The sequence below is a fragment of the Sinocyclocheilus grahami genome, unplaced genomic scaffold, assembly GCF_001515645.1.
Source record: "Sinocyclocheilus grahami isolate Dianchi unplaced genomic scaffold, SAMN03320097.WGS_v1.1 scaffold149.1, whole genome shotgun sequence".
NCBI classification, from domain to species: domain Eukaryota; kingdom Metazoa; phylum Chordata; class Actinopteri; order Cypriniformes; family Cyprinidae; genus Sinocyclocheilus; species Sinocyclocheilus grahami.
In genome coordinates, this window is record NW_015505328.1 from 1,078,080 (window position 1) to 1,092,019 (window position 13,940).

General features: G+C 35.8%; 3 protein-coding genes across 6 annotated transcripts in view; all 3 read left to right on the top strand.

Moving 5' to 3' along the window:
- Window positions 1-1,668: 1,668 nt before the first annotated feature.
- LOC107592082 (stathmin domain-containing protein 1-like) lies at window positions 1,669-5,441 on the top strand. Of its 3 annotated transcripts, none has more exons than XM_016281447.1 (5): window positions 1,669-1,851; window positions 2,410-2,557; window positions 2,732-2,865; window positions 4,719-4,850; window positions 5,017-5,441. In XM_016281447.1, exons 1-5 carry the CDS (start codon window positions 1,783-1,785, stop codon window positions 5,275-5,277), a joined length of 744 nt encoding a protein of 247 aa, XP_016136933.1. In that variant the 5' UTR covers window positions 1,669-1,782; the 3' UTR covers window positions 5,278-5,441. The 3 variants fall into 3 exon arrangements, with proteins under 3 accessions (XP_016136933.1, XP_016136934.1, XP_016136935.1); XM_016281448.1 differs by having other exon boundaries at window positions 2,437-2,557; XM_016281449.1 differs by lacking the exon at window positions 1,669-1,851 and adding an exon at window positions 2,217-2,356 and having other exon boundaries at window positions 2,437-2,557.
- Window positions 5,442-5,982: 541 nt separating this feature from the next.
- LOC107592083 (stathmin domain-containing protein 1-like) lies at window positions 5,983-6,967 on the top strand. Of its 2 annotated transcripts, none has more exons than XM_016281450.1 (2): window positions 5,983-6,162; window positions 6,329-6,967. In XM_016281450.1, the coding sequence occupies exons 1-2, from the start codon at window positions 6,031-6,033 to the stop codon at window positions 6,587-6,589; spliced, it is 393 nt and encodes a 130-aa protein (XP_016136936.1). In that variant the 5' UTR covers window positions 5,983-6,030; the 3' UTR covers window positions 6,590-6,967. The 2 variants fall into 2 exon arrangements, with proteins under 2 accessions (XP_016136936.1, XP_016136937.1); XM_016281451.1 differs by having other exon boundaries at window positions 6,332-6,967.
- Window positions 6,968-11,563: 4,596 nt separating this feature from the next.
- Window positions 11,564-13,940, top strand: part of rbm24a (RNA binding motif protein 24a) — an 11,472-nt gene continuing 9,095 nt past the window's right edge. The window contains exons 1-3 of the mRNA XM_016281261.1: window positions 11,564-11,970; window positions 13,035-13,158; window positions 13,642-13,696. Of these exons, the coding sequence (XP_016136747.1) occupies window positions 11,803-11,970; window positions 13,035-13,158; window positions 13,642-13,696 (347 nt within the window). The 5' untranslated portion in view covers window positions 11,564-11,802. The remainder of the gene's footprint in view (window positions 11,971-13,034; window positions 13,159-13,641; window positions 13,697-13,940) is intronic.

Sequence of the window (13,940 nt, forward strand, 5' to 3'; positions counted from 1 at the left end):
CGTTTGTGAGGCCGGTTGGATGTACTGCCAAATTCTCTGAAATGCCTTTGGAGATGGCTTATGGTAGAGAAATTGTCATTCAATTCACGGGCAACAGCTCTGGTGGACATTCCTGCAGTCAGCATGACAATTGCACGCTCCCTCAAAACTTGCGACATCTGTGGCATTGTGCTGTGTGATAAAACTGCACATTTTAGAGTGGCCTTTTATTGTGGCCAGCCTAAGGCACACCTGTGCAATAATCATGCTGTCTAATCAGCATCTTGATATGCCACACCTGTGAGGTGGATGTATTATCTCGGCAAAGGAGAAGTGCTCACTTACACAGATTTAGACAGATTTGTGAACAATATTTGAGAGAAATAGGCCTTTTGTGTACATAGAAAAAGTCTTAGATCTTTGAGTTCAGCTCATGAAAAATGGGGGCAAAAACAAAAGTGTTGCGTTTATAATTTTGTTCAGTGTATGTATGAATACATTGGGTTTCACATCTAGATATTCACTCAAATAGGCCTATTTTGTAATAAATAATTGATTACATCTTATATGAGTGCTGGCAATTATCTACTTAGTATGATTAGTTAACCAACAAAATAAGTTATGAGGGAGTACGACCTAATTGTGCCACTTGGTGGGCTAGGTATTTTTGTGGTTGTAGTAGAAGATGTCTAGGTGACATATAATGTGTTATAGATCTGTCATGCCTTGGCCAATTGTTTTATGACGGGTATGTCATTAGAACACAGGCCGCTTCCAGTAAATGTAGCCAACACATCATCATTTCGAAGAAAGACATCAATAAGAGTAGACAAAAAAGAACACCAAAATTAGCTTGATTTGTTGATTTAATTTATTAAAAGCTTAAAGAATAGCTACAAGCACTCAGGATAAGGCTCTACAAGTGTGATATTGAAAAGGGTTCTGTGGTTACCATCTTTATAGTAACTTTACAGTTACAACTTTACAGTCCAAGACCATGTGAAGACCTAGCAATATAATGAGAAAAAATATCTGTGTAATAGTGGAATACCAGAGCAAGACTGGGTGATAAGTCAGAGTCAGAGATTTAATGAGGCAAATAAAAAGGAAATAAAAATACTGCCTGCATGTGAGCTGTATGTCCATTGGGATTATTATGGTCCTTTATGTGGCACAATTACTTCTAATTGGTTCCCAGGCTGCCTAAAAAAAACTGACCACAGGGAAACTGATTAGGCTTGATATGTAAAAAAAAAAATATTTTTAATCTCCGTGTTGGAAACAATTAACCACACAGAAACCATACATTTTGCTACTTTTATATAGACAGATTTTGATTGTTTCACATTTGTCCCACCCATAACAATTTTGCCACTAATAAAGTAAACATAATATAACTAATAATATATAAATAAATAAAAAAGTCTGACTGCCAATAGTAAGAAAACTTTTTTTAGTGTTTGGTTTCAGATATTTATTTAGGCTATTTTCAATTCTAATAAAATAATCTAGTGACTAATAATTAACTGAAAAATAAACTGTTGATGCCACTTTTGTTCTAATAATCAATCACCAGTATAAACCCGTGTTTTATTATTGACAAGCATAGAGCCAAGGCAACATAACAGGTTACGTGACCTCTGGAACGGGGTCAGATTTATTGTAGCAACCAATCATAGCAACGCAGAGAGTCCATGACGACGATGGTCGCGAGATCGTGGATCATGTGTTGGAATGCGACAGTGTTTAAGAACTTCACACGGATCAAATAGTTGAAAGCTCGCGCTGTCCTGAGCGATAAGCATGGGATGTGGGATCTCCAAAATCACGGTGGTCGAACCCGTAAAACCAAGAGGTCTGAACGGAAATGAGGTAAGCTGTAATCTTTTTGTTATTCGATTTCAAATATGAATTAATAAACGGAATATTAGCGAGTCGGTAGTGGTTATAGTATGTTGAAACATATGAGGAAACTGATGAAGAGATCTGTTGTTCTCACAACTGTGATATTTAATAGTCTATATTAGGAGAATTAGATGAATAATTAAACAAAATGAAATGCTTAAACCAGGGGTGCCCAACCCTGCTCCTGGCGATCGATTGTCCTGCAAAGTTCAACTCCAACCCTAATCAAACACACCTGAAGCAACTAATTAGGGACTTCAGCATCACTTAAAAATTAAAGGCAGGTGTCTTTGATTAGGGTTGGAGCTAAACTTTGCAGGACAGTCGATCGCCAGGAGCAGGGTTGGGCACCCCTGGCTTAAACCAACCAAAGCTGCTTTGCTGGTCTTAGCTGATTTGAACTGGTTTCCCAGTCTCAAATCCCTTTAAAACCAGCCAACAGACCTTACAAGACCAGCAAACAATTTAGGCTGTCAGTGTTTTGTTACATGCAGACTTATAGCTGACTTTGCTTTTATTTAGTAGACTGAAACTCTGGAGTTTGTTGTACAGGGAGGCTCTCGAGGTGACTCTGCCGTGTCCAAAATGACCACAGACAGCGGGGTCAGTCTGGATGCAGCGGAGCCAACAGTTCTACCTGGATCTGTACCTAGAATGCTGCCACCACTACAAGGTTAGATAGGACAACTTGATGTTATTTCACTTTAAAGGAGCTAACATCTGCTGGCCAGCTTTGAGGCCTTTCAGAGATATAGGAAAGCTGAAATGGAATAACAATATAAAATAGAATGTAGGAAATTAACTTAGTATATTCATTATTTTGACCTACACATTGTGTGAAATCTAGCCCAGAGTCCTGGACTGGCCCAGCAAAGTGAAGAGAGGCCCGAGTCCAGTGAGATCCTGGAGCAGCTGCTTGTTCAGGGAATCATTCCAGCTCAACCAAGACAGGGAGGAAGTGGGGAAGCCTACAACATCACGGTGAGGGCTGTTGTCAATGTTAAAATATAAAAGTGTTATGATTTCTCAAATATTGCCTTTTCTCACATTAAAAATCAACACTCCAAGAAAAGGAATTGTACATATTGATTGTTCATAGACGGTTCACCTGTATTTTCAATTACACATTGCGTTGTGTTGTGGAAATGTCCAAAATTGAGTTCTTATACAGTGAATAAGAATTTCATACATGCCTGTATTCATTACTAGAATAGTCTTTATTATTATAAGACTCGAATATTTTTGTGTAATGAGCTCTAAACTGTATATATGACTGTTGTCCCAATCTCTTGTACTAGTTCCATGTCTTATTTTTCTCACATAATAAAATAATTTATTTTTAAAAATACATTTTATTAAATAAAAATAACTGAATAAAAAAAAAGCAAAGAATAAAAATAACTTAATAATAAAAAAGCACCATATTAAATTTTTGGCAGGAATGAAGATGAGGCTGTACAGTGCTTTCAGTGGATTGTACTCTTGTTTATCAACATACTGATTGTTCAGTCTTTCTGAAAAAAAAGAAAATGAAAATGACATGATCTAGGATGTTCATGCAGTGTATGCCACTAAGAACTAGGTCTATTCCTCACAGCCTCATTCAATTCAATATGGCGTCTAACCTGCTTAAGGTCTATATACACTACCAGTCAAAAGTTTTTGAACGGTAAGATTTTTAATGCTTTTTAAAGGAGTCTCTTCTGCTCACCAAGCCTGCATTTATTTGATCCAAAGTACAGCAAAAACAGTAAAGTTTTGAAATATTTTTACTATTCAAAATAACTGTTTTCTATTCGAATATATTTTAGTGTAATTTATTCCCGTGATTTCAAATCTGAATTTTTAGCATCATTACTCCAGTCACACGATCCTTCAGAAATCATTCTGATTTGCTGCTCAAAAAACATTTGTTATTATTATTATTATTATTATGGTTAAAAACAGCTGAGTATAATTTTTTTCAGGTTTCTTTGATGAATAGAAAGAAGAACAGCACTTATCTAAAATATAAATCTTTAGTAACATTATAAATGTCTTCACATTATAAGTGTCATCACTTTCGATCAATTTAAAGCATCCTTGCTAAAAAGTATTAATTCCTATAACCCCCTCCTCCCAAGAAAAATATTATACTGACTCCAAGCTTTTGAATGGTATAGCGTATAATGTTACAAAAAATCTTTGGATCTGTCTATTCATCAAAGAATCCTGAAAAAATTGTACTCAACTGTTTTAAATATTGATGATGATGATGATAATAATAATAAATGTTTCTTGAGCAGCAAATCAGCATATTAGAATGATTTATGAAGGATCATGTGACACTGAAGACTGAAGTAATGATGCTGAAAATTTAGACTTGATCACAAGAATAAATTACATTTTAAAATCTATTAAAATTAAAAAGTTATTTTAAATAGTAAACATATTTTGCAATATTACTGTTTTTGCTGTATTTTGGATCAAATAACTGCAGGCTTGGAAGAGACTTCTTAAAAAAACATGAAGAATCTTACTGTTCAAAAACTTTTTACTAGTAGTGTATAATGTAGGCTATATTTATTTACTTATTTAGTAAGTTGCATTGCAATATGTGTGATCATATGTTTGGCCAATAATAATTCCAAAATAAACCCCTTGATACAAGACTTACTCATATTTTGTTGGGGTCCTGATCACACTTTTTGGTGTTTACTTAGTCTTTAATCCACTCAAACGTTCAGTTGACTATTCTTTGAAAAGTATCTGTAACTTAACTTTCATATTGTGTGTGTGTGTGTATACGTGATCATTTCTGTTCCTCTGGGACAAACATTTATAATGTCTGTTAGATGGATGATGCTGAGAAGCCAAAGAGTAGACCTCCTGCTCGGCTAGAGTCACTGAAAATTCACAAAGAACAAGAAGTCACCAGAAAGGAAGACATTGAGATGAAGATGAGACAGGTGGAGGAGAGGAGAAAGGTGAAGCAGAACCAAATGACATTGATCATTCATTCAGTTTTAATGCATTTCAAATCTCTTAATTAAAAAAATCTTATTTGATGGAGTTTTTGCACTTTTTTTTGTGCAGTTAGATTGAATTAGCATTAGTATTTTATATGAAATATGGTTAAAACATCTGTTTTAGGAGAAGGAGGAAGACCTGAAACGCAGGTTGAGGATTAAATCAGCACGGCCGAGTTTCGCTGCCCCAGTGACCGCAGACGGGGAACTCGACCCCTTGGAACTGCTCCATTCCGAACAGCTTCCTGTCCCAACCAGAACCAAACAGCTGCAATCAATGGAGCCAGTCAATGGAGAGTCTGAGGACCAAAGACTTAATGATTCCCCAGAACTGGAAAATGACTCCACCTTCCAACAGACTGAAGACACAGATGAGGGATTTTAAACCTGCTGCTTATGTGTGTTTCAGAATGACACATGCAGGATAACCTGCCTCCATACATACAGAAGCAGCTTGATCTAGTGATGTTTCCTAATGTACATTCTTAGAGTTGCACATGCACTTTACATGTTATTCACTTGATTAATCTTGTTTATTTTAATGCAGGGTATGGCTCAGATCAAATAATAATAAATGTTTCTTGAGCAGCAAATCAGCATATTAGAATGATTTATGAAGGATCATGTGACACTGAAGACTGAAGTAATGATGCTGAAAATTTAGACTTGATCACAAGAATAAATTACATTTTAAAATCTATTAAAATTAAAAAGTTATTTTAAATAGTAAACATATTTTGCAATATTACTGTTTTTGCTGTATTTTGGATCAAATAACTGCAGGCTTGGAAGAGACTTCTTAAAAAAACATGAAGAATCTTACTGTTCAAAAACTTTTTACTAGTAGTGTATAATGTAGGCTATATTTATTTACTTATTTAGTAAGTTGCATTGCAATATGTGTGATCATATGTTTGGCCAATAATAATTCCAAAATAAACCCCTTGATACAAGACTTACTCATATTTTGTTGGGGTCCTGATCACACTTTTTGGTGTTTACTTAGTCTTTAATCCACTCAAACGTTCAGTTGACTATTCTTTGAAAAGTATCTGTAACTTAACTTTCATATTGTGTGTGTGTGTGTATACGTGATCATTTCTGTTCCTCTGGGACAAACATTTATAATGTCTGTTAGATGGATGATGCTGAGAAGCCAAAGAGTAGACCTCCTGCTCGGCTAGAGTCACTGAAAATTCACAAAGAACAAGAAGTCACCAGAAAGGAAGACATTGAGATGAAGATGAGACAGGTGGAGGAGAGGAGAAAGGTGAAGCAGAACCAAATGACATTGATCATTCATTCAGTTTTAATGCATTTCAAATCTCTTAATTAAAAAAATCTTATTTGATGGAGTTTTTGCACTTTTTTTTGTGCAGTTAGATTGAATTAGCATTAGTATTTTATATGAAATATGGTTAAAACATCTGTTTTAGGAGAAGGAGGAAGACCTGAAACGCAGGTTGAGGATTAAATCAGCACGGCCGAGTTTCGCTGCCCCAGTGACCGCAGACGGGGAACTCGACCCCTTGGAACTGCTCCATTCCGAACAGCTTCCTGTCCCAACCAGAACCAAACAGCTGCAATCAATGGAGCCAGTCAATGGAGAGTCTGAGGACCAAAGACTTAATGATTCCCCAGAACTGGAAAATGACTCCACCTTCCAACAGACTGAAGACACAGATGAGGGATTTTAAACCTGCTGCTTATGTGTGTTTCAGAATGACACATGCAGGATAACCTGCCTCCATACATACAGAAGCAGCTTGATCTAGTGATGTTTCCTAATGTACATTCTTAGAGTTGCACATGCACTTTACATGTTATTCACTTGATTAATCTTGTTTATTTTAATGCAGGGTATGGCTCAGATCAAATTCTGACTTTGGGTTTTACATTATCATGGACGTATGTGCCTAATAAGTGTAAACAGGTTGATGCAGTCATTATGTAGGTAGCAGAACAATGATTTGAAGGGTTAACAATTCAGCATGATATATACTATATGCAAGTTGCCAATGAGATATCTTTCATACTTGAATTTTAAGAACATTATTCTTTCTCAAAAGTTTGGGGCCAGTAAGATTTTTAATTGTTTTTTGTATAAGAGTCTCTTGTACTCACCAAGGCTGCATTTATTTGATCAAAAATACAGTAAAATATTGTAAACATATAATTACAAATAATCATTTTAAATAACTGTTTCTGTCTTATTCTTTCATATTTTAAAGCGTAATTTATTCCTGTGATGACAAAACTGAATTTTTAGTAGCCATTACTCAAATCTTCAGTGTCACATAATCACACAAATCCTTCAGAAATCATTCTAATATGCTGAATTAATATTTTATTTTTTTGCTGAAGTATCATGTCCTATTATTATCCACGTTGAAAACAGTTGTTCTGCTTAATCTTTTTGTGGAAGTCATGATACATTTTCCCTAGGATTTTTAGACGAATAGAGAGTTCGAAAGAACATAATTTACTTGAAATAGAAATCTTTTATAACATTATAAATATCTATACAGTGTAATTTTAAATCAATGTAATGCATCCATGCTTAATGAAAGTATTAATTTCTTACTAACCCCAAACTTTTATGTACAGTTTATCATGTAAACTACTTTTATATGCAATCAATTATTACAATAATCTGTGAGATATTTTGTCTAAAAATCAATATATTCTTTTAAACACTCAGTTGCTATTGTGTACCTTCCACTGAAGGGAAATGGCTGTCCACAAGGTGGCGCTACTTAGCTAATGTAGTTGGGCTGAAACGGAATTGTTTTGTCTTGGGGACAGTGGAAATCCGAGATGGCTCTATGGTGTTTTCCTTGCATGTTAGTATGTCTCTTTGTAATTATGATGGTGTAACTATGCTAAGAAACTAGACCTCTTGCAATTAGCTAATTATATAAAACTAGATGCTTTTAAAAAACGTGTTGTCATCTTTTGAGAGTGTGTGTGTGTGTGGGCTGTTACAGCTGCCAGTGATTTGTCTGCCTGCACTGACATTCCGACAGGTCCCACCTGTTACACTTGAAAATGCCCCCTCTATCAATGCAGTAATGCCTCACCATTCAAGCTGGCTCTTGTCATACAGGATTTTATGATACCATATGAAAATTAGCCTCACAGACCCAAACATTAAAACATATGTACCGCACAACTAGATTTCACCTGACTTTGTCCAAATAAATGAAGCATACGGTTATAGAGTTTTCAACCCTAACCTTTTATGACTTGTATGTGTGGCTTTCAAAGCCGTTCAGCTGTTCGCTAGAACCAGTGACCTCTGAAGGCCGTAAATGTGTGTTTGTATGAGTGAGGGACTGTGTTTGACAGGTGGATTGTGTTGAGGGCTCTCCAAAATCTCTCGTTCTTTTCATTTGCCCTACAAAATAGCGTTAGGTCTATTATAAACCATTCCCTCTGTGTAAGCCCAACTTGAAAAGGAGAAGAACTAACAAGACAGGTTTTATCCATTAACTTTATGGAATATTCTGGGTTCAAGAATAAGTTTCAATCAATAAATGTTAATGTTTCAATAGTATAACCACAAGACGTAAATAATATGTGTGTTAATCAGGGTTATTATAGTAAACCTAAACTATTAAAATATTTTCATTACTTGAATGTTAACTGAAATAAAATTTTAAAACTTAAACTTGTTTTATTTCAGCTAGTTTCCAAGGCAACATTTCTTATTTAACTTAATGTACTAAAATAACTAAACTAAAACTGAAATAAATATGAATAAAAACCTATTTAGACATATTTGAAAAAAAAACCTAATCAAATAATGTAAAACTAATAAAAACAACTGTAAAAATGACAATCCCAACTTTACAGTTCAAAGTTTTAACATAAAAATGAATGTAAGTTGTTCTATAAAATTATGAGCTTCACATTTCTGCTTTCAAATCCTTGAAATTGGGCCCTTTGACTTCTATTGTAAATACATTGCAGAACCTTTGATTTTTGCTTTTTATTTTAAAGATCAGGGTTATTATAGTAAACCTAAACTATTAAAATATTTTCATTACTTGAAAGTTAACTGAAAAAAAATTTTAAAACTTAAACTTGTTTTATTTCAGCTAGTTTCCAAGGCAACATTTCTTATTTAACTTAATGTACTAAAATAACTAAACTAAAACTGAAATAAATATGAATAAAAACCTATTTAGACATATTTGAAAAAAAAACCTAATCAAATAATGTAAAACTAATAAAAACAACTGTAAAAATGACAATCCCAACTTTACAGTTCAAAGTTTTAACATAAAAATGAATGTAAGTTGTTCTATAAAATTATGAGCTTCACATTTCTGCTTTCAAATCCTTAAAATTGGGCCCTTTGACTTCTATTGTAAATACATTGCAGAACCTTTGATTTTTGCTTTTTATTTTAAAGAAAAAAAAAGGCATTAGTCAAAATTATTTTGGTGGTAATCATCATCAATTGAACTCAGACTATTTCTTTCATTGGAAAGTTTATGAAATTGATTGCCAATTAAGTTATGCAGTGGGTGCCCATAAAACTGTAGCCTACAGAAAAAAAAATCAAGTCAATGTCTTGTAAGCGTAGACAGCTCCTGAAAGAAGATAGGCCTCCTTTTGTAACTGTGCTGAAACACAAAGCCATCTCCCTCACTGCGCCTCCACTCGCAGCTTAATGAGCTTGTGGCCCGGCATGAATAAATTAGTTGATTCATGGATGCTCTCGATCGAGTTCCTACCTAACATTTTTTATATAAAGCCTCAATTATCCATCCACGGGTGTCAGGATCTCCACATGGCTTGGCGGGTCACACCACACAGGCTAGTTCTCGGGTTGCAAGCTTCCACAAAAACTCCATCACCCGAGTGCTTTGGAAGTTGTATGGTCTAAATGAGAAGGCAGTTTAATAATTTACCTGGTGACATATCACGTTCCTCCCAATTATATGGAGACCTAGAAAACCGTCTGTTCTTTTTGTCCTAAAGGAGATTGGGATGGTATGACATTAGCAGTTGTAATTGTTGCAAAGATGTGCCTTTCACATAGTTCAAAGAAATGTTAGAATGCTATACTATACTTTTAATTAATTATGAACTGATTTTAATTTGATGTTGCAATAAATAGCAGTGGTGTCCTGAAGTATGAAGTAGAGACTTATGCATATTTCTACAAATTCATGTTACAAAAAAGTTATTAAAGATGCTGAAATGACTGAACACAAAATAGAAAAATGTAACAAAATACAATATTAAATGTTTTATATTGATAAAAATGGTAATCAGAAATGCACAAAGAAGTGTGAAAAGAAATGAAAGGTGTTGACAACGCAAAATGAGTGCCTTTATGCTGCAAATACTCATTGAGGGACGCAGGAAACATGCCCAGACGCTCACTCTGTTTTTAGTTTCAATGAAACAGCATTTGAAACGCGTCCATTCTCCAGTTCCTCACCTGAAGAACTCTTTTAACTCTCTTACCCACCACCTGCCAAGTTGTCCCAACGGACAAGATCAGCCTGATAAGATATGCTGGGTTTGCTTCTGTGCTTATCTACAGATAGCTATGTCTATTAGTGACCAAGTGTGAAAGGTGTGTGTTGGAAACGTTTTGTTTTTGTTAGCAACATTTTGCAACATTTTAAATACTTTGCTCTAAGTTCATGAAATCGCATTCCATTCCATGGGCCATACTGATTTTTTGATTCAGCCATATTGTCGGTTTGCCATTTTGACATAAAAAGCTATATGTTAGCGAGTTAAAATGCTATATTCATATCAAGCTGGCGCGGGGTTAGTGTCAGCAACACTATGCCCTGAAGGAGCCAAAATACATTTTACAGGACAAAATACATTTTAAATCCTAAATACATTGATATATTTTACATACATACAACATATATATATATTCAGAATTTAAAAAATGACAAATGGTTTCATTTTTCATAAAATTTAGTTAGTCATTCTTTTGTTATTTTCTTATGCACTGGGTCATATGGAGTGCAGTGTTAACCCAATTTGTGTCAGCCATTACAGCCATTGCCTTTTTGAATTGAGCAATTAAGTTTAGCCTATTTGTAACAGATCTGGCGCTGTCATGCTTAGTTTTTGCCTGAAGCCATATTTTTGTTAGATCTCAAAACTGCCAATGTTTCCTGCTGGGGAAAACAACTTAAACAAGCATAAGCTGGTTTAACCGAGCACAGTTTGTTTGTCTTCCATTCTGGTCTGTAGGCTGGTTTCATAGGGTTTTCAGACAGTATTCAGATGGTCTTAAAGAGTTTTAGGGCATTTTTCAGCTGGTTTGGTTGGGAGAACAGCTTGCTTACAAGCTTGGCAAGGCTGGGAGACCCGTTTAAACCTAAAACCATATGGTTGGTTTAATCTGGCTTTTAAAGCAAGGTTACTGTTAGAAAAGCGTGGCGTTTGGAGTATTTTTCCCGTCACACACAAATGTACATGCATTTACTGAAACAACAACTGTATGAAATGTCTACAGTTCTTGAACAAAGGCACACAGACGCCCGTTGTGCGCCGTCCAGCTGTTGTTCAAGCGCGTGTAGTGGGCGTGGGGTCAAGCGTGCTCGTACCGCCCTCAAAGTGATCTGGGTGTGGTTTAACCGGGTGCTTTTAGGAATGGGTCACACGCACTTTTTAGAAGTCACGTCAGTTTGGAAGAGGAGTTCGACCCACCTGATGATCCTTGGCTCAATCCGCTCCACATTAATCTACCTCTGACATTAAACCCATCTGCGCGCGTGCGTTTTATATTTCTCAGCAATCGCTTCTTGTAACTTCTAGTGAATATTTTAACGGAATATTAGAGGAGTCTTACGGTCATTATCAGTCCTAAATTGCACTATCGTCTTTCCCTTTTTTATTTTTTTGCACTTGAGCATTTTTTGTGAGGATGCATAGCACCCAAAAGGACACCACTTATACCAAGATATTTGTCGGTGGTCTTCCGTATCATACGACGGATTCCAGTCTAAGGAAATATTTTGAAGTGTTTGGCGAAATAGAAGAAGCGGTGGTGATTACCGACAGACAGACTGGAAAGTCCAGGGGTTATGGATTTGTAAGTATTCTCACCATGACTGTCAAACGTAAACTTTGACAAACATTTTGCGCCACGGCTGTGTGACAGCGTGACACAACACATTTAAATGGCAACTCACTAGTTGTTTTGTAATCAGTGCTTGCTCAAATACTTTTATTTCTTTAGTAAGTGGCCGCTAAACGTTTTAAACTTTTAACATTTTATTATTCTACCTGCATGCATTTATTTTACAGACTGATATTGAAACCGGTGTAGCTTCAGTTACGGTTCACCCCACTCATTTACTTACCCCCATGTTGTTGTGGCGAACACGAAACTTGAATAACCCAGTCCCCATTCACTTTCATTTTATGTAATAAAAAAAACCCACCCTGATATAATGAAAGTGAATTGTGACTGAGACCCTGAAATCTCCTTTTTATCCTAAGAAAGTCATACAAGTTTGGAGCACCATCATTTTTGATTGAACGGCGGCGGCCCCTTTAAATCTAAAATATTCGAAGTATAAATTCAAGCTGAATGTTAATGGTTAGAATATGAATAATTCCTGACTGAACAAAGTGCACAATTGAAGTCTAAAACGGGCCCTTGTTGGCTCAGCTGTCGAGTTTGACTAGAAGCACTCTGATAAGAGTTCCTCAGCGACTGAGTAAACAAGCCGACTTATAAAGTTTTGACAAGTCCACACAGCAGAAGTTAAAGGACCCTAGTGGATTTCACAACAAACCTGTTGCCTGCTTCACGAAGATATCCAAAATAAGGCGTAGAAAGCCTTTAGTGACCTCTGTCTTTAATGATTTTGTTAGCCAGACATCTTTAAAAATAAATAAACACTAAATAACACACACCATCTTGTGTTTAAAGCCTCATTTGGGGCAGAGGTCACAAGGGTTTGTTTAAAGTAATTAAGTGAAGTCTGCAATGGCTTTCTCTGGCTATTCAGTACCAAATAGGGCCATGGAAGCTTGTTTTTGTATTTATGTTAGCATAATGAGCATATCCCTTTAGTTTTTAGATCATTTGTTGCTTTAATGTGAATCTCTCATGCACCACACTTCTCTGTTTGTTCTGTTTCAAACTAGGTGACTATGGCAGACCGCTCTGCTGCGGACAGAGCCTGTAAGGACCCCAACCCCATAATCGACGGCAGGAAAGCCAATGTTAACCTGGCTTATCTCGGAGCCAAGCCACGGGTGATGCAGCCAGGTGAGGCTTCTATGTGTTGCTATGAAGAGTAAAGGCATAAAGATAATATTCATGAGAAGAAGCCATTTGTTACCAACTGCATCACTCTTTTATTGACACAATGACTCCCAATAAACCCTACAAGGTGTGACTGACAAAGCGCAGATATATTTATGTTCCAACAAAAGCATAGGCATTTTTCAGTTCTGTAGTTTCTTTGTTTGTACATGCGCTGATGTTTACCTAAGGTTTTCAGGTCTTAATTAATGGTAAACAGTGACTGTAAAGGAGAATAGAGATGTAATGATGTGATTAACTGTAAGCTATTGTACTTAATGTATACAGTCCCATTGACTTGGCAAACTTCCACAAAACAGTAGTTCCACCAATGTTTAATTTAATCTACAGACATCTTTAGCAGGTTTAGTTGGGATTGTAAGTTTAGTAATTTTGCAAAAATGCTCAAAGCCTTGTTAATTTGCTATTTAATTCTTTTGTGTGCAGGTTTTACCTTCGGTGTCCCTCAGATTCACCCTGCTTTCATCCAAAGACCATATGGGTGAGTAACAGCAAATATATATTATGTATGTGTTCAGTGGTAGTTTTAAACATCAAACCAGTTTTAGGACCAGATTATGAACTCACAGAGGTGTCATGAACAAATTAATTTTTATACATTGATAATAGGGAAGGCGTGACAGTGCTTATTCATATTTACTGAAGCTTATTTAATATTTTGATATAATTAGATTGATGTTGAGTGTGTGTGTGTGTGTGTGTGTGTGTGTGTGTGTGTGTGTGTG